The sequence below is a fragment of the Ranitomeya imitator genome, chromosome 6, assembly GCF_032444005.1.
Source record: "Ranitomeya imitator isolate aRanImi1 chromosome 6, aRanImi1.pri, whole genome shotgun sequence".
Taxonomy (NCBI): Eukaryota; Metazoa; Chordata; class Amphibia; order Anura; family Dendrobatidae; genus Ranitomeya; species Ranitomeya imitator.
In genome coordinates, this window is record NC_091287.1 from 50,000,032 (window position 1) to 50,024,498 (window position 24,467).

The 24,467-nt window shown below is 42.4% G+C and overlaps 1 protein-coding gene across 3 annotated transcripts in view; it reads left to right on the top strand.

Annotated features, from left to right (window-relative positions):
• The window catches only part of SVIL (supervillin), a 244,113-nt gene that overhangs the window by 101,201 nt on the left and 118,445 nt on the right, over window positions 1–24,467 (top strand). For 2 of the 3 annotated variants that reach the window (XM_069729641.1, XM_069729642.1), the window contains exons 3-4: window positions 18,979–19,042; window positions 21,475–21,551. Coding sequence is in view for 1 of the 3 variants with exons in the window: in XM_069729640.1 (XP_069585741.1) it covers window positions 9,865–9,925; window positions 18,979–19,042; window positions 21,475–21,551 (202 nt within the window). In the remaining 2 variants the exon portion in view is untranslated. Of the gene's footprint in view, window positions 1–9,849; window positions 9,926–18,978; window positions 19,043–21,474; window positions 21,552–24,467 lie in introns of those variants that run through there. The other variant, XM_069729640.1, reaches the window with a different exon arrangement.

A 24,467-nucleotide genomic window follows, 5' to 3' on the forward strand; every position in this document is an offset into this window, starting at 1 on the left:
AGTGGCCAGGTTCACCTGCCGGTCCCTACGATTCCTCTCTGGCACGAGACCACTGACCACAGTGATGACTAACTGTATGAATGGCATTTATTGACAAATGTCACTTATAGGTCCTATTGTATAAGACAGTGTGCAGGTTATAGACGGGTTTTTCTTTTATTCCGATATAAACTCTTTTTAGTGGCTAAAAGAGGTCCCTCTTTTGGCCTCTGTGTTATTAGTGGAGCCCTGTAGAGATCTTTTATTATATATGATGAGAATTTTCCAAGTATATACATAAAACTGAAATAAAAGCATGATGTGAACAGGCCCCAACTTCTATAATGCCTTCCAAATGTGTATTAAAATTCATGATTTGCTCCGTGCCAAACACCGAAGTTCTGAGATCCTGAAGCCTGTTGTGGGCTTAGTGAGGTTTTGTTCCTTAGCATTATTCCTTTATTAATTTGATTTGTATGTTTAGATTTCCATGTCATTTTGCTTTTCTATTATGTGATTTAATAATCGGAATTTGAGGTATAAACAAAGCACAAAGTGGGTTTTTCTGCCAGACCCCCAAAGTGTGAGAGGCCGAGTTGGGATTGACAAAAGCGACAATGAGCTAATTTTAATGCTGCAATCACAGGTTTAAAAAAATTTGCTGCAAATTTGTTTTTTTGTTTTTTTTTTTTTTTTGTTTGGTTTTTATGGTCTCTGGGGTGAAAAAACTCTGCATTGCAGCCACAACGTGTGAACACATCCACAATGTGTAGTGCGGCTTTTAACCGCAGCAGCCTTTCCACTGGTTTCCTGCACAATCACTGATTCTTGTGCGGAAGCTGGCGTTTCACCTGCACAATTGCATGGCCACGCAGACGACACCTCCGGTTTCCCTGCTAGTTTGTGATTTTTATAAAGGGACGTCTTGGAGAGACTGCAGCAGCACAGGGATGCTATGGTTAAAAGCTGCAGCTTTAACGTAGCTTTTAGAGGAAACCTAAAATTTATGATGGAGCAATAAGCATCCTATGTGCCGCCATATAGTGGCCCTGGTATGTCGTATGATGGAACTCGCCTGCTCACTGAATAAAGTGGCAAAGCTACATTATAATACCAGGAATCCTAGATAAAAATGCTTTATACTACTTTATTTAGCAGATTAATGCATTAATTCTTTTCGTGAGACTGGTCAAAGCGCCACTCCAGCTGTTTTTTCATTGCACCACTGGATTGGTGCTTTTAAATGTTAGTCGCCTGCCTCCGCCGTCATCAGTGTCCAGCGTCGCTCTGGTCAGTCCTGGGCAAACAGTGACCTGCCGGCAGCTCCAGTGTTTCATGGAGGTCACTCTTCAATACATCCTTGTTCTGACTCTCATAGACTTGCATTGAGAGCCTGTGACGTAGTGTCTGACTTTCCCGCCAGTTAGAAGTTATGGCCACAAGATGGCGCAGTGGCACGGAAAAAAAAATTGTAGACTCTGGAGTGGCAGTATGTTATTGGGGGCTTACATTTAAAGTGCCACTCCAATGATGAAAAAACCCAAAATGTTGGAGTGGTGCTTTTAAGGGTATGTTCACATGAAATTTAATTTTGGATTGGATTCTGCTTCAAAAACTGCTGTAAATACTGTGAATAAGCTTCCAATTTATTTATATTAGAGCATTCTAATCTTTGGCTCACGGGCCCACGATTTGTGGCTCTGCCAGCTTGGTGCATCAGTACAAGGTCTACCTAACAGCTATCCTGAAGGGCTACAAATGGCGACTTGTGAGCAGCCCAGCACAGACTGTCAGATCTGGATGCATGTGTGCTGGGGTAATGGGGTATCTTAAGTTGGACATAGGATGATATTGCCAGATAAGAGGGTCACTAGAAGCTGGAAGCGATAATGCGGAGGGAGTGTTTGATGGGAGAATACTGGGTGTTCCAAGGTGGATGTAATTATACTGGCTACAAGGGAGAGGGCCACAAGGTCGTTGTGACTTCTGCGGGGAAGCTTTGGCTGTTCTACCAGTAATGGTGGGCTCTGAATTTGGCTTGTGACCATTTTTCAGAACTGAATTTGGCTCTTAGGGCAAGATAAATTGTGGTCCGATACAGTAGAGTGTAGAAGACAGGCAAGGAGTCGCTGAGCGCTGCTGGAAAAGATGACTGGTTGCGCGGTTCATCGTCAAACACCAGTTGTCAAAGGCCTGATGAAGGCACATTTTCAGTGCAGCATCAGTGACCAGACACCTACTTTTTGAGCCGTCGTCATTTCCATCAACACTCAGTGAATCCTTGTTTTTCTCCTACATTGTACTGTACTTACTGCAATGGCCATTGTGCATAACCGGCATAAGGAGGGGCGGCCGCTGGTCCTTTCTTTACAAGATTTTGGGCAGGCTTGACCTAGTTACAATCGCATCCCACCAAGGTGAGCAGTTCGGTCTTGTAAATTTTATTCCCTGCTGATGGATAAAAACAAACGCAATATGGGCAGTACGGTGGCGCAGTGGATAACACTGGAGTCCTGGGTTCTAATCCCACCTTGGATGGAGTTTGTATGTTCTCCCCGTGTTTGCGTGGGTTTCCTCCGGGTACTCCGGTTTCCTCCCACATTCTAAAGACATACTGATAGGGAATTTATATTGTGAGCCCCATTGGGGACAGCGATGATAATGTGTGCAAAACTGTAAAGCGCTGCGGAATGTTAGCGCTATATAAAAATAAAGATTTATTTATTTATATGGATGGCAGGCAGATGAGAATGGAGATTAAAAATCGGCAGTGTTCAGTGGGTGAAAAAGGAGTTTTTGTTTTTCACTTGTGTAAACTTGGCCTTTCTTAACCCCAAAGCTATGTGCACATGTCAGGAGTTTCTGCAGAATTTTCCTGAACAAAGCCGGACTTTTTCTGCAGGAAATCCACATGCATTTTTTTCGTGTTTTTACAGAGTTTTTTTCCCCGGAGCTTTCCCAATGCAATTGAATAGCGGTAAAAACGTGAAAAATCAGCAAAATTAATGAACATGCTGCGTTTTGTTACCAATGCACAAACATTGCGGAATGCATTATAAATGATGGGATGCATATGTATGCGTTTAAGAGTTTTTATAGGGGAAAAACCGCAGAAAATCCTGAACATGTGCGCACAGCCTAAAGCTGTACATTATGAAGCACCGGTGTTGCCTTTCGTTTCATATTTCGCCCCTCGTTGAGAAAATGTGCGTGGTTCTGTTATATTCCAAGTTTTTTTTTTTTTATTATTATTTTCAATATAGAAAACTGATTTGAAACCAGAGGTCTAAACCCAAACCACGAACATAAATTAACCTCTAAAAATATCTTTATTAATGAGTTATTGAAACGAAAGGGATAATGATCCCAAACAGGCACAACGCGTGTACGCTAATGTTTAATAAGAGAGAAAAATAGAGCTGCTGTCGGCACCCTAGTGAAGGACCTGCTCTGTACTCCTGCCTATCAACGGAAGTTGGCACCCTATATAGGACAGTGGCGCCCCCGATATCCCTATTCCACCCTATATTAGAAAGAAAAGACCGGAAATTAAAGAGCAGGCACTAAATGTGAGAACCCCAAATTAGACTGCAACATCTGTCATCCTAATGGAATTGGTGTGTTTTTATTGATGACCACCAAGCCAAAAAACAATGATCAAGGAGGGGTAACCCACCTAAATGGTATATCAAAGCATTCCCAAACTTTTGGGCGTATACCCACCCACAGAGACCCTACAGGGCTCAGAGATGGGGAAGAGTCTGAATAGCTCAAATTAAATCTAGCTGGTTGGACGGCCTTACCCTGGTTGTACCTGATGGCGGGCTCCCGCCTGGCTGCGGCGGTTGGCACTCTATATTGCAGGCGATGTGGCGCCCCCGCTCAATGAAGGCTGTCCCTTATTACCCCAATACAGCCCTCACAACAGTACCTTATATCTAAATATCAGATCTTAGATCAATGGCCGTGCCAAAGGCACACCCTATTGTCAAAATTGGCCACTTGAGATTATCTGCACGTGTCACTCCACCACTAACCACACCTAAGCTGATGTATTAACGGGTTGGTTAAAAAATATACCACATCAGACATCAACATGACCGGACATTATCTAAGGCTACTTTCAAACTAGCGTCGGAATTCGGCCCGTCGCATTGCGTCGGGCCGAGATTCCGACGCTAGCGTTGTTAGCACCGCACAACGGGTGCAGCTAATGCATTTCTCCGGCGCATCCGCTGCCCCATTGTGAGGTGCGGGGAGGTGGGGGCGGAGTTCCGGCCGCGCATGCGCGGTCGGAAAAAGCGGTCCGTCTGGAGCAAAAAACGTTACATTTAACGTTTTTTGCTCCCGGCGGTCCGCCACAACACGGCGCAACCGTCGCATGATGGTTGCGATGTGTTTCAATACGTCGCAATGCGTCGGTAATGTTACGCTATGGGGCAAAAACGCATCCTGCAAACAACTTTGCAGGATGCGTTTTTTCCCCCTAAACGACGCATTGTGACGTATTAAAAAAAAAAACGCCAGTGTGAAAGTAGCCTAAGCCTCCCGATGAGCTAAAGGGTGAAACTCGGAGGCAGCTACCTTTACCAACAACCTACAGTCTGGATGAGTCCTACCTTACCGGGTTTCTTTATGTTGTTACACTGTCTATTTATCTATCTATGCCTCTTTAGATTTGCTAAGATACCGATTTTGATCCCTAACCAACCTGTTAATATATCTGCTTAGGTGTCAATCAGATGCAATATGGATGTTCTGTATGGGATCCAATGTTTTCATTTTAATTATTTGTTTTTTGCACACCAGACTTGAAAGGGCGATTTTCATCCAATCTAAGGAAGAGAATACTTTTTTTTTTTTTTATGGAGAATTTGTTTTTCTGGCTCAAAAATGGTTTCAATTACCGACTTTTTTTTATTTTTGCTTTAGTTGATTTGGTAGTTAAATTCAGAGCATTTATTCTACTTCCAATAGGTGGTGCTAGAGTGCCAGTCCTTTTATTCTTTTAGGAGACAATTTGTATATTTCCCAGAGGAACAGTGTAGCCTATAAGCCTCCACTTCTCACTCTCCACAAGGAAAACGTTTCACCTTGGATCTCGGTCAGAAGCCTCTCACCTAGCCAAACTAGATCTCACACTTTGCACTGATGAGGGGCAGCACCCCAAAACACTGTCTGCAAATTGAGGTTCTGGTTTGGCTTTTATCCTAAGTCGAGCGGCAAGGCTCGTTAAAGGGTTGATACTGACTTTTAGGATGGCTGCTTACAATACGTGGCACTATAGAGGTCTTGTCCTCTTCCTCTCTCAAGAGGCAATTTACATATTTATTCCAAGTTGGAAATGCCCAAAGAATTTACGTGTTTCTTCTTTTACTACGTGAAATAAAACCGCGCCATGGGCAGTGAACGTTCTCCTACTGACATAAATATGAAGCGTATTTGTTATATGGATTTTGGACCAGAATCTTCTCCCAAAACTTATGTTAAATAAAGAACATAGCCTAAAAAGAAGCAACCTATCAAGTGCCCTATAAGTGTCCACATTTTGCCCTAGAAATTAGTAATGTCCTCTGTGTGCCCCTTTGACAGTCACCATAACCAGAGGGCTCCCAAACAATAAGTGCCCACCATTTTATAATGTCAGTCTCCCTCCTGTACAGCCCCCACTTCATAGTATGATGCTCTCCTATACACAGTATAATGCCCCCTCACTGTATAGTGGGCCCCCTCGCTGTATTGTGGGCCCCCTCGCTGTATTGTGGGCCCCCTCGCTGTATTGTGGGCCCCCTCGCTGTATTGTGGGCCCCCTCGCTGTATTGTGGGCCCCCTCGCTGTATTGTGGGCCCCCTCGCTGTATTGTGGGCCCCCTCGCTGTATTGTGGGCCCCCTCGCTGTATTGTGGGCCCCCTCGCTGTATTGTGGGCCCCCTCGCTGTATTGTGGGCCCCCTCGCTGTATTGTGGGCCCCCTCGCTGTATTGTGGGCCCCCTCGCTGCATTGTGGGCCCCCTCGCTGTATTGTGGGCCCCCTCGCTGTATTGTGGGCCCCCTCGCTGTATTGTGGCTTCCACAGTAGCCCCCTCTCTGTATCATGACTTTTATTAGCCCCCACACGGTTATGGCCCCCTTGTAGCCCCACTGTTTTTGCAGGACCTCCACACATTATGGCCATAACACACTATATATATATATATATATATATATATATATATATATATATATATATATATATATATATATATATATATATATATATATATATATATATGTATGTATATGTATATATATATGTATATATATATATATATATATATATGTATATGTATATGTATGTGTATGTATATGTATGTATGTATGTGTATATATATATATATATATATATATATATATATATATATATATATATATATATATATATATATATATATATATATATATATATATATATATATATATATACACACAGGACTAAATCTGCCTACAGAGCAGAGAATGGCAGAGCAGGGAGACACTAGCTGGGCGTGTTGGGCAAGGCGATAGTTAAGAGTTTAGCTCCGGGTGGGCCCTTCACAGCAAGGGTCTCAGTGTGACCGCACGCTCCGTGCCTCCCGGTAGCTATGCTGCAGGCTATCCACTCTTGAGGAGTTGCTGTTGGAGGGGAAAAATGTTTTAAATTTGACCACTCAGCAAATTGAAGCAGAAAAAAGACCCCATACAAAAAAAATCTCTAGCTTGTTCATGGAATTTTCAGGGTGAAAAATTCATGTAAAAAACCTGTGAATATACCCTTATATACGTGAATGTTTGTAGGTGCAGCAATCCTTAGCAGTTGCTAAAAATGAAAAGATGTCAGTTTTCAAATGTTTATTACTTCAATTGAAGGAATTTACTGTGACGCGATATCTTCTTACAGCGGCTTCGTATGATGCCCGCCGAGGTGAGTCTAGGGGTAAAGGTGCGAGGACTTCTAGCTGAAAAAGAGGATTTGGGTTTGTACTGCTGTCACCAAGGAAATGCGCACATCTGGGGAAACTGCAACCTCATTTGTTCCTTTTGTTTGTTTTTTCAGATGATGATGGTAGAATTGAAAGGTTTATATGACAATCGGTTGACTCAATTTTTTTATGCACCTGTAATTTCACCACTTCTACTGAAATGATAGAAGATGGCAAGAATCAATCAGTACATTGCCAATGTATTGTTCTCACTGTGATTATGCAGTATTTTAAAAAATAAATTCCTGTTTCAGACCCGTTGCTGATTATATGGCCAGCTACGGCTTCATGCGGAGCTGGGGTTTTTTCTCAGGCTGAAAAGACAAAAATGATTTGACGTTTTGGTTTCAATTCATTAAATGGTCAAATTTGGTGTTTTGTGTTTTTTTTTTGTTTTGTTTTTTTTTCATATAAAGTACATACATCTCAACTCGTGTGTTTTCATTTAAATGAATAGGAAGCTTATTTAAAGAGACGAGGTCAAAAGTAAACAGATTTTATATATATATATATATATATATATATATATATATATATATATATATATATATATATATATATATATATATATATATATATATATATATATATATATATATATATATATATATATATGTTCCCCTACTCCGCTGAGAATCCTGTGTGTGATTTTTGTCTTTATAAATCCATCATGTGGTTCCAGATATATTTTATGGTCCTTTTATGGCCACATACCCTTGGTAAAGGTCATAAAAATTAGCATGAAATAAAAGTCCCCTCCCTAGCAGACGCTGCCATTCACAGCCTGGCAGCGTTGAGGTTGCTTGATCAACTGTCGATCCGTCATTGGCAGCGCCTGGGCAGGAGGAGTGAAAGCGCACGACACCAGAGAAGTCGCTGAAGGAACGCCCAGTTGCACTGTAAGCAGAGATTTCACATAGTGCGCTCCAAAATCTCTGTAATGGAATGACGCGAAAAGTAAGAGCCACAGTCAGCGGCTGCTCAGGGATTTTTAGGAGATATATTTAGCTTTTTTTTTTTTTTGAGCAAGTGACAGGTCCTCTTTAAATCCTTTTGAATCTGCTCCAAAATCCCAGTATACCCTTAGATCTGTTGTACCTCTGTTATTACTTCTGGAAATCTATGAATAAGTCAGCAGCTGGGAGTAACCATTCACCTTCCCAAATGGGGTGTACCTACAGTGTGCCATTGCTCAGTAAGTACTGACCATGCCACTGTACAGGGGCAAACACCTAGTTTATTAGGAAGATATTCCAGAAGTCTAATTTATGAAATAAGATTATCTACTAAAATCAACATGTCCGGAGAACTTACAGGTATATCCTAGGGTAGGGCTGTGGTTGATACGTTCATTTTTTTAAATTCTTTAAATCCCCAAATACACTACAACTTTGCGGTGTTTTTGGAGAATCACAGCAAAAATGCATCTTGTAAACTGCGTCATGCCTTAAAAATTGCATACCTATGCAGAGGGGGAAAAATTGGCTTGTCAGTAGTGATGAGTAAGCCTGCTCGCCACTCTGATTTGCATCGGGTTGCTCAGTATCGCTGATGCTCATGCACCATGCTAAAGTTCCTGTCCCGCATGTTTCGTGGCTAAGATCGCCCCAAAACGTGCCGGGATTGTACCTACCCTGTAGGTCCAATTCTTTAAAGGGAATCTGTCACATGCTCAAAAAAAGTAGTTAAATGCCTTGTAAAAAAAATCCCTGAACTTGCATGATTCTGCCACGTTTTCCGTTTTGCGCTGCGCCACTCCATTGCAAAGATATTCACATTTGTTGCTTTTGCAGTGCAGTATGTGAAATCTTTGCTTGCAGTCCAACTGGGCGTTTCTTCAGTCTAATCTGTAGCTATGCGCTTTTACCCCTCCCTCCCAGACACTGCCAATTACAGCTTGGTATCTGATTAGCGGCACCTGGAAGGAAAGGGTGAAGGCAATACCCCTTTCCCCCCATCAGACAACACTGAAGAATTGCCCAGAAAGCAGAGATTTCACATAATGTACTTCAGAAGGAACAAATGTGATGTGGCCGCAGAATCATAGGAGCTCAGGAATTTTTACATGGCTTTAGCTAAAAAAAATTTTGTGCAAGTGACAATCAAAAAGTATTCCTCCAATCTGATGGCTACAATATTACATATATCACTTTTTTTTTTTTTGCCTTTTTAACCCACGCAGCTTGTAGTAATACCTCCTGTTCAGGATGTGAACCATGTTGCGGTCAATGAATGAATCTAGGTTGAAGCCTAATCAATTATGTGGAGCAGCTGAGCCCACGCATTGTCCTTACATCATTCTCCATGACTACCTCTGTCATTTCTGGTATTTAATGTGGAGATTATTGTCTGATATTACGCATGATGTGAACCACATGTGCGGCGGTGACTTCCATCGGATTCCCCATACTGTGTAGCCTGTGCAGCGCTGCACCGTCCTACCTGTTTTATTAGCCGCGTCCTCCTCCTTCGCACAGCAATCTTTGCACTATCCTGCAGCTGATTGAAGTTTATTCTCCTGGAAGTGACTTTTCCCCCCCCCCCCTTTTATTTTTTACTTCCTTCTGCTGCGTTAGTCTTTTTTCATTTTGTTAATTTGTCTTTTCTGAAGCATCTGTTGTAATTTTGGCCCAATCTGCACTTTTCAGCCGCATCTGACCCAACCTGCACTTGAGTGCCTAATTTCTGTCTGTAATCTGATTACCGGCTTGGTTTGCTCCGGCTTCCCAGCCCATTGCTATGCGCTCGCTGTGCTTAGTGTCTCCAGCCTGACGGCTTCAGTGCAGGATTGGGAAATTGCTCTGTCTCCTTGCTGGAACGGGCCTGGAGCCGGGGTCTTCTGCCGGGGTCCTCTGTGCCTCTGCTCCTTGGGATAACGGACCAGACACCATGTTTAGGAACCGGTGGATCTCCACTTACGTGGGAAGCGTCATCTGCCCCGAGGATCCAGGTTTGTGTCTCAAGCAATTAACCACGATGAGCTTCATGTGATTTCTTATCATTTTGTGCCTCGCTAGTTTCCAGCACATTATTATTGACGTTCTGTTGTTTTCTATCTTCGTTACTTTTTTTTTTCCCCCTCTACTCTACAGACAGATTACACAGATCTGCTAACGAGATTACGTTGACTTTGCCTCGTTAACGTTGATTGTCACAAAGTTTTAATCCAGATCTACCATATTTGCGTTTTTTTTTTTTTTTGGCACATTTCTATTTAAAAAGCAGGACGAGATTTTTCTGTAGCGTTGGGGATGTGATTTCAGGTAGCGACCATTCTGTACACAGCTGCAGCCCACGAAAGAGGGGTCATTGCATTGTGCTAGGAAGTAGGAAGGTGAACCTTGTCGCTGCTGGCACAGCGGGTACAGAGTCTGGATCTTTACTAATTAGTAGCTGCTGATTGAAATCTTATGCACCATGACCTCCGAGTTATATATTACTGCAATACTGCGCCCCTAGACGTATTGTCCCATCATGTGTGTCATAGTAAATTCATGCACATTCTACATTTTGTACTAAAGTTGTTTTCCCATCTCCCATAGTTCTTCTGATTCGCCATGTTGCTTACCCCATGTGCAGGGCATTGCAGTAGCTTAGATATCCATGGTTACGATCACTCAAATGGTCATAACCATGGATACCTGCTGCAATGCCCTGCACATGGGGTAATAGACATGGCGAATCAGTAGAACTATGCTACATTTCTAATTGGAGGCTTTTGCTAATATTATTATTACACCTCCTATTATACAATGTGATAGGATCTTGGAGAGGGGATATTTTTTGCCAAGATTCATTACTGCCAGGAAAGAGAAATCCCCATTATATGGCACCATTTGGCGGCATATGGAGTATTACGGCTCATTCACACATCAATACTTTGCACAAGTGTCTGTATTCCAAAACCAGGAGTGAATTTATCGAGAAAAGCTAGAATTGAAAGATTGACACCTGTTCTGTGTTTTGGAGACACTCCTGGTTTTGGCATACAAATACTTATAAAAAAAGAAAAAACCTGTCTGAATAAAGCCTTATGCCGTGTTCCCACTGTCAGTATTTGGTGAGTTTTTGACGTTGCAGAATTTCTGAACCTATTATGTAAATTAGGTTTCTTGCGGTTTTCATTGTTTTTGTTTTTTTAACATGCTTTTTTGTTGCCGTTTTTTCCCCCACTCATTAGAATGGGTGAAAGCTGCAGCGAAAACACTGAAAGAACTGATGCGCTGCAGAATTAAATTTGCAAGAAAAAAATGGGCAACGTGTGCATGAGACTTCACGGATGTCCTTTATTTTGCTGGTACTAGAAAATCTTTCAGGTTTTGTGACATCTTCTCAGAAAAAAGCAAAACAAATAAGCAATGTGTTCACAGGCCGTACTGTGTATTATGGAGCTGTATGGGCTGCCTTCCACTTTAATGTCTCTGCTGTCTTCTCACCAGGGGTAGTGGTATAAAACACACATATAGCTCAAAAAAGTAAAGGGAAGACTAAAATCCCACATCCTAGATATCTCTGAATGGTTGCAAATTTGTATTCATTGCATAGTGGAATGTGTTCATAACAATAAAACATAACAATTATCAATGTAAATCAAAATATCCCATGGAGGTCTGGATTTGGAATGATGCTCAAAATCAAAGTGGAAAATCAAATTACAGGCTGATCCAACTTCAGTGCAAATGCCTCAGGACAAGGAAAAGATGCTCAGTATCGTGTGTGGCCTCCACATGCCTGTATGACCTCCCTACTGTACAACGCCTGGGCATGCTCCTGATGAGGCGGCGGATGGTCTTCTGAGGGATCTCCTCCCAGACCTGGACTAAAGCATCCGCCAACTCCTGGACAGTCTGTGGTGTGACGTTGGTGGATGGAGCGAGACATGATGTCCCAGATGTGTTCAATCGGACTCAGGTCTGAGGAACGGACGGGCCAGTCCATAGCTTCAATGCCTTCATCTTGCAGGAACTGCTGACACACTCCAGCCACATGAGGTCTGGCATTAAGAGGAACCCAAGGCCGACCGCACCAGCATATGGTCTCACAAGGGGTCTGAGGAACTCATCTCGGTTCCTATTGGCAGTCAGGCTACCTCTGGCAAGCCCATGGAGGGCTGTGCGGCCCTCCAAAGAAATGCCACCCCAAACCATTACTGACCCACTGCCAAACCAGTCATGTTGAAGGATGTTGCACGCAGCAGATCGCTCCTCACGGCGTCTCCAGACTCTGTCACATGTGCTCAGTGTGAACCTGCGTTCATCTGTGAAGAGCACAGGGCGCCAGTGGTGAATTTACCAATCCTGGTGTTCTGTGGCAAATGCCAAGCGTCCTGCATGGTGATAGGCTGTGAGCACAACCTCCATCTGTGGACATCGGGCCCTCAGACCATCCTCATGGAGTCGATTTCTAACCGTTTGTGCAGACACATGCACATTTGTGGCCTGCTGGAGGTCATTTTGCAGGGCTCTGGCAGTGCTAGTCCTGTTCCTCCTTGCACAAAGGCGTAGGTAGCGGTCCTGCTGCTAGGTTGTTGCCCTCCTATGGCCCCCTCCACGTCCCCTGGTGTACTGGCCTGTCTCCTGGTAGCGCCTCCATTTTCTGGACACTACACTGACACACAGCAAACTTTCTTGCCACAGCTCACATTGATGTACCATCCTGGATGAGCTGCACTACCTGAGCCACTTGTGTGGGTTGCAGAGTCCGTCTCATGCTACCACGAGTGTGAAAGCACAACCAACATTCAAAAGTGACCAAAACATCAGCCAGAAAGCATTGGTACTGAGATGTGGTTTGTGTTCCCCACCTGCAGAACCACTCCTTTATTGAGGGTGTCTTGATAATTGCCAATAATTTACATCTGTTGTCTATTCCATTTGCACAAAAGCATATGAAATTGATTGGCAATCAGTGTTGCTTCCTAAGTGGACAGTTTAATTTCACAGAAGTTTGATTTCCTTTCAATTATATTGTTTGTGTTCCCTTCACTTTTTTGAGCTATGTATATATATATAAATAATGTGTGTGTGTGTATGTATGTACTGGGTGGCCGTTTCCTTGTTACAAATGTATTATTTTTTTTTTTACTTTTTTTTGGCTCCAAGGATGGCCGTGTGGGTGGCTCCAAGGATGGCCCACTTAGAAGTGAAGATGCCACCCTGGAGCTGCACCAAAATACCATGAATCGAGTTGCTCCTCTAGTAAAGATGCTGCATTATGGCGGTATTCCTGCGTGACCTCTGCATACTCCATAGGGACTTGTTGTTCCACCATACATGCCTCATGTGCAGGGGAGCTGGTCGTTCCCCCTTCTGCGTGTGGTCAGCTGCATGGCCTGCCTCTGAGAAGAGAAGCAACATTACCTTGTAATGATTCGTGCTTTCCTTAATGAAGTGAAGGAAAAACTCTGCAATCCGATTAGAGCGCTGTCACATTGGGGAATCGTCTCGCACAATATTTTCCAGAGAAATTTAGAACTGGAAAATTTGATGATTTATTTCTCAAACCCAAGTGTCATTTTTCTTTTTTCTTTTCTCCAAGTTGTGTTTATTCTGGCTGGCCTACAAAGGAAAAGCTGACGGCACATTTTTCTGCCAGGGCTACAGCCGGCCACTGTGCCACTTCATTAAATCTGATGTGAATGGCTTGTGAGTGTTTTGCACAGCTCCATTGTCCCGGTGTGGGATGTCCATTCCTTCCCTCCTGCTGGCGGCATCGACGTGTACCCGGAGTGCTGCGGCAGCGGATCTGTGCATGTGACAGGTGTTCTTGGGTTCAGCTTTGCGTGTGGACATTGTAGGCTATTGTTAGGTGTTAGAAGGTAATCTATTGGATTTTAAAGTGAAGGTTAACAGTTGATACACATTCTCTTATCAGTTACTCTGAATGCACACACAAGCTTTCCCTTAATAGAGAAAGCAGCTGGCGAGAGTTCAGGTTCCTTTAACTGGGTGACCAAAGCTCTGCCCGACCGCTGCGTGTGACTGCACCCGCAAGGGGCTGTTCACTTTTTATGCCATTCATCCATTTTAAATAAGTGCATCCTCTTTTTGCCGAGTTAGTGCTCCCTGGTCCCCCATCTTAAGTTCTGCTAGTGATGATGTCCTGACTGGGAACCCCCTGATCAGCTGCAGCCAATCACTTACTGAGGCCGATCGCTGCTGCGTCAGCTAAGTAGCTGAATTGATCATTCCCTATATTTTCAGAAACCAAGAATTGTCATGGGCTAGGAAAATGGATGAATATTTAATTTTTAAAAATAAGAATTGCACAAAAGCAAAAAAACAAGTCGCCTGACGCCAACACCTTCACTTCAATAGGAGCTGATATGGGTTCATTAGAACATACATTAAAATATTGTACAGCTACGATGTTCCTCCTCTGTATAAAGGTTTACTCCCGATTACTACCACTCGTGCCGTAAGTCAGACCCCATGCCAATCAGATATTGATTACCTATCTGACACATTGGGTTATCAATATCTTAGGTCCTGGATAGCCACGTTAAACCTTTGTTGCCAATTTTCCACCACCTGATGGCGGCCGGCAGTCTGCTGGCCGATTTTCCTCTAGTCTGAACTAGCGCTTTTGATCTTTGCCGCCTTTTTGTTTGTGTGTGGTGGGGGGTATAATACAAATACTGTATTCTTAAATATATTACTACATGCACCCACTTCTTGGTCTAGTGCAGCCATTTTTTTTGTGACACAGGGACACCCCCTTTTACCTGGAGGAACTTTACAGCATAGATATGTAATATCTGCTTGGCCATGATCAGTCAGCGATATCTCAGCGGTACAGCGCCGCACATTTTGTAGTGGCTTTCCCTGGTATTACAGTTCTGTCTCGTTCACTTGAATAGAACTGAGGAGCATTGAGTTGCAATATCAGAAACAGGCACTTAAAGAAGCACTCCTCCTCTTCCCATCAATGTTTTTATCCTCGTAAAATATTATCATATTATATAGCGCTGTGTACTTACAATTGCTCATTTTGCCTTTCTACCTAGGTAATTCGTCTCTTTTCTCTGCTCTATGTAGAAACATTAAGTCTCTTGTCCCTGCATTTATCATTCCCCTCTTCACCTCCTCCAGCTGCTCCATCCTCCCTATGCCAGGGACTATTGCATTAATTTGACTCATACAGGGAAAATTGACCTCCTGTCTCTACATAGAGCTTAGAAGGATTCAGCTAGTTAGTTTTTAATCACATGATGTCATAGACCTAATGGATAAAGAATTATCTGGGTAGAAATGCAAAATGAGCAATTGTAAGTATGCAGTGCTATATAATGATGATTGCAGTATATTAGGGGATACAAACTTTCAGAGGGGTGCTTCTATGTACAGAGCTGTACCTAACACAGGGAATTCTGGAAAAGTCTATTAATCAGATCCTGTGCTATCAGTTGTGTATAGAGGTAATATATGTCCTCTCATAAGGAGACTGCTAAAAAAAATCTTTATTAAATTACATAAAGTTGTCTAAAATAGCACTTGCAAGATCTTGCAATATAAGTAAATTAATTAAATTCGGTAAATTAAATAAAGAGCTTGACATGAAAAACAATTGCCAACATTAAAAAAAATGAGCGGGTGATGGCTAAAATGACTTAATCATTAGAGGACACCCTGACCCTTTGATTAGTCCATAAATAATAAAATTGGAATATTTCCATGGACTTCAACAGGGCAGAAAATGGAGCCCTGGAGCGAGCGTGAGGCACAGTGATATATAAAGTATTGATGTTTTCACCTAGATATGAAGGCAAATCTGAAGTCTCTTGTGAATCTAAATATTCTTTCCCTGTCACATACGCAAACACTTTACAGCACTTTAACGTTGTTACACGTTTCTCCCTTGACAATAGTGCAAGTAAGGGATTACTTTTTAAGAAAAAAGCCTCGTAGTCACCTGCTGCTTGGTAATGCATTGATTTATACTAGATTATTTTATTTTGGAGGCCCACAAGCCAAAATTTGAAATTCTTGCATTTATTTTCTTTTTGACAATGTTTGTCCATACACTTGAATAAAGGGCCATCGGGATTAAGGCCCCCATACACATCAGGCTAACGTTTGTCAAACCTGCCAATATCGATGCGTTTACCTTACCAAAAGTGTATTTGGACTCTGACTCTCACCTGACAAATGATGTCGGAGGAGTTAAAGAAGCACTCCTCCTCTTCCCATCAAAGTTTTTATCCTCTTAATATATTGCAATCATCATATTATACAGTGCTGTGCACTTACAATTGCTTGTTTTGCCTTTCTACCCAGATAATTATTCTTTTCTCTGTTCTATGTAGAAACGGGAAGTCTCTTGTCCCAGCATTTATCACCCTCAACCCCTGACCCAGCCGCTCCTCCTATCTCCAGCCAGGGATTTTTGCATAGCTTATAAGGATTCAGCTGGTCAGTTTTTAATCGCTTGACATCATAGTCCTAATGGAAAAGAGAAAAATTGTCCGGGTAGAAAGGCAAAATGAGCAACGGTCAGTGCACAGTGCTATATAATATGATGAATACAGTGTATTAAGAGGAGTCAGAGCTGAGGAATTCCTTATTGACCAGTTTGAGTGGTAGCACCTTCCTATAGTTGAGGGGCAAAGCAAGAGGTCAAAGGGAAGAATTAATAATTGCAGTGTATACTAATCATACCCCGGAAACGTCAAACCGAAAGTCGTTCTCTACCTTTGATCAACTGAGATTTTAGAAGACCAAATTAAAATAAAAAAAACCTTCTGTATATTTTGACCTTTTAGTGGTGTCCTATTGTCATTACTAATGTGATGGTAAATACAATATTCTTTAGATGTGATTATTGTCTTTTCATAGTAAGGAATTTGACAGATGAACTGTAACACCTCCTTGCCTAATCCATGACAAGACAAACCGGTCTGTTTGGGAAACCAAAATGGCATCTTGTTGAATTGGCAATAATGACTCTCGCATGACTCAATATATTTCAGCAGTGTCCCTGGTGAACCTAATAAAAAAGTCAAATTTTCCAGTTTTGACCGAAGTATCCAAGTTACGGATGGAGGAGGATCTGGGTATGTTTATATACAGGCAATAGTCATTTTGCTTTTCGGGTTTTTCCTTTCCTGCTTTGAAGAACCAACTAAACTCTTAAAGAATATGGTTGGAAAGCACATGTTTATTTGCAGCACAGAAGTTCCAAATACTAATGTGAACCAAGTACATCTGAATGTCGTCACATCAGAATTTGGTGAAGCTGACTGGCTCCAGGCTAAAACCCTGTATTATGGGTCAGGTAACTGGTACTTTGGCCAACACAAGCTAATCGAATATGTTGGTGAAATGTTTTGTGTGGTTGTTTCGTTTGTTGTTCTAAGGCAATGTTTTCGGTTCTCTTAGAATCTTGTTCTGGACCTAGAAAAAGACTAGGAATCCGATAAATATATTTTATTTTTTGGGTTATCTGTTTTGTTTCCATCGACTCAATTCAAATAGCGCCACAATCTAAGTTATTGATAGTTGCTTTCCTGAAGAGACTTCCAGCGGTGAGCTGACTCTCCCATATCCCCATTTCCCTTTATACATGAATCTAAGTTATTAGTACAGTTAAGATCTAATTTTTGACCTTGGATGGACCAATCTGCCTCCTTTTGCTTTATTCACACTATCGTTTACAGTTCTGCTCTTCGGTTTTTTAATGTAGAGCGTGAAGTGACCCAGAAGAGAAAACCAGGAAGACCCCCACTTCTGCTTCAGTTTGGAACGACTTGTTAGCAGATCTCATTACCCAATGAATCCTTTTTATCAGTTCCTAAAATGGAACATAGAAACAGGTTTTGAACCTCGGAGATTTGGGAAATGTTTTACTTGTTTTTGTATAATCAATGAAGTAGCAGAATAACAAGCCAGAGTCATGAAGTTGTTGTCACCAGAATACAGGAAGATGACCTCTTCAAATGTCAAAAGGAAGTTGTGCAAAAACAAATTCACGACTTTTAGGTGTAATGTCCACCAAGGCCAAAGTTGGTGGAATTGGCGAGTGATGTGTTATGATGAAGCCCACCGAGAGACTGAACAAAGTTAAAACGTAACTTGGCCACAGCTTTTACCCCAACCCATCTGCAGTAAAATTTGATGAGGGTCACAACCCCTAGTAAGTTGTGTGCATCTTACTCGCCGATCAGTGAGACTGGTGAATGAAACTTCAGCCTTAATGAATCTGGTCTAATATCTCTTAGGGTGTGTTCTACCTTTCTACGGAACCATGCAGTAGACTAATTGGTAGGGGATGTTTGTTTTTTTTCTGTTGGACGCAAAAGGTTATCCTGTGGGATGTATGTCTATCTTGGTACCGGGCTTCTGTTCTCAAACCCTGCGGTCAGTGTCCTGGCATCTTAGACTTTCTTGCCAACATTTTATTGAGATGACACAATTCTTGGTGACTGAGTAAAGTTACCATTTATAAAATCAGAAATCCACATCTCCAGTATTGTTATACCATCCAGACATATGATAGCTCAGGGCCTGCAAAAACGTTTACATTTTAATGCACTTACCCTCCAAAATGCGTTGAGTCTTAGATGTATTTGTTGAAAACATTTAAAGAAAGGCAAATGGTATTTCTAATTGATCTATATTGATCATTGAATAGATTTCAAAGCCATCTCAAATATATAAGATCTATATATACCGTATATAATGTGTCATCGCTTACCTTTCTTCCTGGTTTAGCATATCTGGAGATGTGCTGCAAGATGTCCAGCTTTAAACCGATCAATTTCTCCCCAGCTCGTGTTTGTGATGTGAATTGCATCCTGACAATAGTTTTGCATGTTGTATTTCTTTGGTCCGTTGCCATTCTTGGGCAAATGTCAGCTATTCGAACTCTTCTGCTCTTGGCGTAAAGGATCCTGGTAATTTTAGGAAGGGGGTACAACAGCAATTTTGTATTTATTTTTAAAATGCACCCTACATAAAAAATGAAATGTAATTCTTATCTGATCACTTTTTTTTTCTTTTCCCAAAGGTTTCATTAGAGAAGGTCCAATCAGTCATCGAAATTCAAGACTTCAATTAAGGAAAACCTCAAGGTACAATAAAAACTATACCGTATGACTTCATCAATAGATAGAAAACCCCTACTGCAATTCTCAGTGCTACAGAAACCATGAACTAAAACTGGGATCATCCACTTCTCATAATGGCTTAACGAGCATCTGGACGTGCTTGTATATTCGAGTCTCTGCAGCTGCGTGATTTACGGCTGTTAAACAGCCTCAACTCATGGGGGAATTGCCTGTTTGTTGCACAAACCCCACGTGTTGAGGCTGTCGCACAAGCGCAAATCATTTATGTGTGTCTCCTCCTTTTCAATGTTCTATTTGTGGCTGTAAGAAAACTGGCTGCAGCAGGAGCCTCCCCCCACTGCCATGTCTGCAGTAGGAGAAAGTGACTGTTAATTATTAGTGATGAGCGAATGTGCTCGGATAAATTGTTACCCTTTTTTTTCTTTACTAATCCTGGATAGCCCTTTTTACAGTGAGAATATTCTAAAAATCTCAAATTTTTCTTTTCGTTTTTGTTTGCAATTTTTGAGCACACACCCTTTGTTTGATGACTAAGCCAAGTGAAAAGCAGTTCACGTGTGTGGTCACGACATCCAGAGAGCACGGAGAGTTTAAGCCAAAACCATTTCCTTCTCTGAGCAAAAAGGACATTCAATTTTGGGTTTTATCCCCTTCCAACACGCATTCCTCCACCCCACGTCGGTCTGGAATCTCTTAGCTGGGCACATTTCGGAGCTTACATTGTGCCAGGCACCTCGGAGATTTCCCTTTTCATTAGACAAGGGGGATCCTGGAGTTTTCTTCCCTTTCGAATTTCTTAAAGCCTGAGGCCGCGTCACTTCTAATAATGAGGGTATTATATCAGCGTTCCCGAGCTGCAGTTATTCACCAGGCTCCCTCCGTTCTCCTCTTTACACGTAATCAGCTATGGTTTATTGGAATTGGTGACAAGTTCAGGCCGGGCTTTCCAGGCATTTTGTTGCTCCCCGATTACATTTTATATATGGTTTGATGACATTTTTTTGGACGCAGTGTGACCTGGAGAATATATATTAAAGCTTTCCACCCCACTAGTAATAAACACGGTCAGCAGTGATGTAATATTTCCACAGGATACGTTCCCGGCTTGTTTTCATTTAACAGTTCCATTACTGCTGTGACCTCGTGCGTCTCTGGTGGATTTCAGTATCAGGAAGTTAATCTTGTCAAATACCTTTCAAAATGAATTTTTGTTAAAAGTGTAAAAAAAAAAAAAAAAAAAAAGCCTTTCTCTTTTTTTTTTTTTTTTTTTTTTTTTTTTTATATAATACTTTGACATGTTTATTTAGCTATAGGTAGGAATCGGAACAGGCAAAAAAAAATTGTTAAATATGCGGTTTGTGATATTTAATGAAAGGCTTATAGTGAAAAGTTATTTTTCTCTAAAACATTCAAAAAGTCAAATGTTTGCTTAGACCCATTGACAGCTCCGTTATAATACTTTAAGTGATTGCATATCACAAGGCTTACAATTGGTGAGGGTCTGACCTTTAGGACACTGTCCCCTTGATTCCACCTTCGTCTAAGGGACCCCATACATAATAGATGCATAGATGTCAGCCCAACCGATCGGCCATCCGGCAGCCATCTTTTCTTACTCCTCCATACACAAGAGCATTCGTTCTGCTGAGCGCGGTGGTGCTCTCTAAGAGCCATTGTCACATTAGTCTGGCCACGACTTATCACATGTCCAAAATCGGACATTTTGGATCCTCATCTTCTCCAACATTCTCTTTCGAGGGAGCGTTCGGAGACCCCCCTATACACATTATCGTGTCAACCAAGCCCTCCGATATGAGCGAATTTGGCCAACGTTACTCTATTGTGTATGAGGACCATAAGGGAAAGGAGTCGCAGTTCTGATTTGGGGCTGCATTCCCATCAAAATGTTTACTATGCTCTTTACGGGGCAAATATTCTGTGAATAAGTGACTGGGACCTATTCCACATGCCGGCACAGGTGAGTGACTGAAGGCACCACCATGCGGGGAACAAGGCTGGTGGCATCATGTGCGATCGGCAGGTATCCAGCGGCCGTTCCTGCAGGTATCGGTAGATGTTGACCCACCAGAGGCCGGCTCACCTTCTTGTACTGGAAGCAGTTTTGGAACAACCCTTTTAATTTCATCTCACCGCATGCCAAGAAAATTAAATGACTAGTAATCTGTTCAGTAGAATGCAACTTGTGTGATTTTTTGGGTAAGATTGGGGAGCTACCAGTAAAAGGAAAGAATGGTGGGATGTAATTTAGAGTTCGGTAAACGTGCCACCATATTGATAGTTTGTGGTGGTCATCCAGCTTTGCCCCCTGATGTAGTATTAGCAGCCATATTGTTTAACTATGCTTGTACCCCCAAAATTTTAGAAACGTAAGTCATTGATCCGAGATGACATTTTCTTTCATTTTTTGGATTTAGCTTCCCAACAAACTTTGGAGACCTAAGAAACAGCTCAAAGGATATTGATGCACACATCCTCGCTGTCCTTCCTAAAGGTAGGAACTTGTAAGACTCATGGTGTTTTCTGGCTGAACAGAGACGGCCCTTACTAGAGATGGTATAAGTGATCTTCATCCTCTTTGGTCACTAGTAGTGTGGAGCGAACATGCCACTTATAAGGTGTTATCCAAGCATGCTTGTGTGCTAAGTGTCTTCGGTGTGCGAGATATGTAGCTGCGGGGACTCTTTTTCGACAACACTCAGCACACAAGCGTGCTCCCTCATCACTAAGTATAAGAAGTGTTACTGCCTTACAGTGGGGGGAAATAAGTATTTGATCCCTTGTTGATTTTAAGTTTCCCATTGACAAAGACATTAACAGTCTATAATTTTAAGGGTAGGTTAATTTTAAAAGTGAGAGAGAATATCAAAAATAAAATCCAGAAAATCACATTATATAAATTATGTAAATTTATTTGCATTTTGCAGTGAAAAATAAGTATTTGATCCCTCTGGCAAACAAGACTTAATACTTGGTGGTAAAACCCTTGTTGGAAAGCACAGCAGTCAGATGTTTTTGTACTTGATGATGAGGTCTGCTCATATGTCAGGAGGAATTTTGGTCCACTCCTCTTTGCAGATTATCTCTAAATCATTAAGATTTTGAGGCTGTCGCTTGGCAACTCGGAGCTTCAACTCCCTCCATAAGTTTTCTATGGGATTAATGTCTAGAGACTTGGCTAGGCCTCTCCATGACCTTAATGTGCTTCTTTTTGAGCCACTCCTTTGTTGCCTTGACTGTATGTTTTGGGTGATTGTCTTGCTGGAAGACTCAGCCACAACCCATTTTTTATGTCCTGGCAGAGGACAGGAGGTTGTCACTCAGGATTTTATGGTACATGGCTCCATCCATTCTCCTATTAATGCGGTGAAGTAGTCCTGTGCCCTTAGCAGAGACACCCCCCCCCCCAAAACATAATGTTTCCGCCTCCATGCTTGACAGTGGGGATGTGTTTTTTGGGTCATAGGCATCACTTCTCTTCCTCCAAACACGGCAAGTTGAGTTAAAGGGAACCTGTCACCCCGTTTTTTCGATATGAGCTAAAAATATGGTTCAGTAGGGCCTGAGCTCAGCTTTACATCAGTACCTTTCATATCCCCCACCTTTGCTGCCAAAATACCTTAGTAATCACTCCATTTTTGTTTGTCAATCACCCCGATCTGGTCCGATGGGCGTGGCCTAATCACCGATTCTCCCCACCTCTGGCTTTGCTCTACAAATCTTCTTTCCTGCTTTTGTGTAGTTTTCTGCGCCTGCGCATTCCAGTGGCATCTCGTGCGTGCGCAGTATGTTTTGCCCAACAATGGGCAAAGCATTCAAATAATTATTGAGCATGCGCTGGCATTTTCCTTGATGTTCTGTGCCCCGGAAGTCTTTCTATGCTTTCGGGGCACAGAGCATAAGGTCAAAAGCCGGCGCATGCGCAATAATGATTTCATGCTTTGCCCACAGTCCGGACAGGGGTGATTGACATATGAAAACGGAGAGATTACGAAGGTATTTTGGCAGCAAAGGTTGGGAATCCGGGGATATGAAAGGTACTTATGTAAAGCTGATCTCAGGCCGTATTGAACCATATTTTTGTCTCATATTGAAAAAACGGGGTGACAGGTTCCGTTTAATTCCAAAGACCTCAATTTTTGTTTCCTCTGACCACAGCACCATCTCCCAATCACTCACAGAACCATCCAGGTGTTCATTGGCAAACTTCATATGGGCCTACACATGTGCCTTCCTGAGCAGGGGGACCTTGGGGCACTGCAGGACCTTTAAACCTTTAAGGCGCAATGTGTTACCAATGGTTTTCTTGGTGACTGTGGTCCCAGCTTCCTTGAGATCCTTAACAAGTTCCCCCTTGTAGTTTTAGACTTATCGCTCACCTTCCTCATGATGAAGGATACCCCACGAGGTGAGATTTTGCATGGTGCCCCAGATAGATGTTGATTGACAGTCATTTTGTATTTCTTCCATTTTCTTACTATTGCACCAATAACCAACATGTCTCCTTCTCATCCAGAGTCTTACCTATGATTTTGTAGCCCATTTCAGCTTTGTGCAGGTCTATGATCCTGACATCCTTATGAAGCTCTTTGGTCTTGCCCATGTTGTAGCGGTTAGTCTGACTGAGTCTGTGGACAGGAGTCTTTTATAAAGGTGATTATGTAAGATAGCTGTCTTTAATGCAGGTAACAAGTTGATTAGGAATGTCTAACTGGTCTGTAGGAGCCAGAAGTCTTAATGGGTTGGTAGAGCATCAAATACTTATTTCTCACTGCAAAATGCAAATAAATTTATATAATTTATACAATATGATTTTTTCCATCATACATGACGGCACCACGAGAGAGGGGATCCGCCCATCAAGGACAGGAAACCTTCAAGATAAAAGGGGCGGCTCCTCTCTCCACATCAGTTGGTTTCCTGTCCTTGACGGGGAACCCTCAAGATGGAAGACATCTGATGAAGCTTTGCTCTTTGCCTTGTGAGGGAAACTTCCTGTTCGGACCAGCATTAGATGAGGTACTGGAGAAGGCCGGGGATAAAAAGAAGAACTTTCCAAGACAGCCGTTTCAGCCCTTTCGTCGCTCCTTTCGGAGAGGCCAAAGATTCCGAAGACAGCAGTACAGGGACCGAGACAGAAGCAACCTGGACAAGCGACCCAGGGGAGGAAAGGGCTTCTATTTCGGCAAGTCCCCCAGAGACACCAAAAAACCCTCCCAGTGACGGTCCTTCTCAGGTGGGAGGGAGGCTCTCTCACTTCCTTCCAGCCTGGGAGAGGATCTCCTCCAGCATATGAATCCGGCAGATCGTAGGATCAGGCCTAAGAATAAAGTTTCACCACTGGCCTCCAAGAAGGTATATGCAGACCCCGGTACAGTCCTCCCAAGAGAAGCAAGACAGTCTGGAGGGG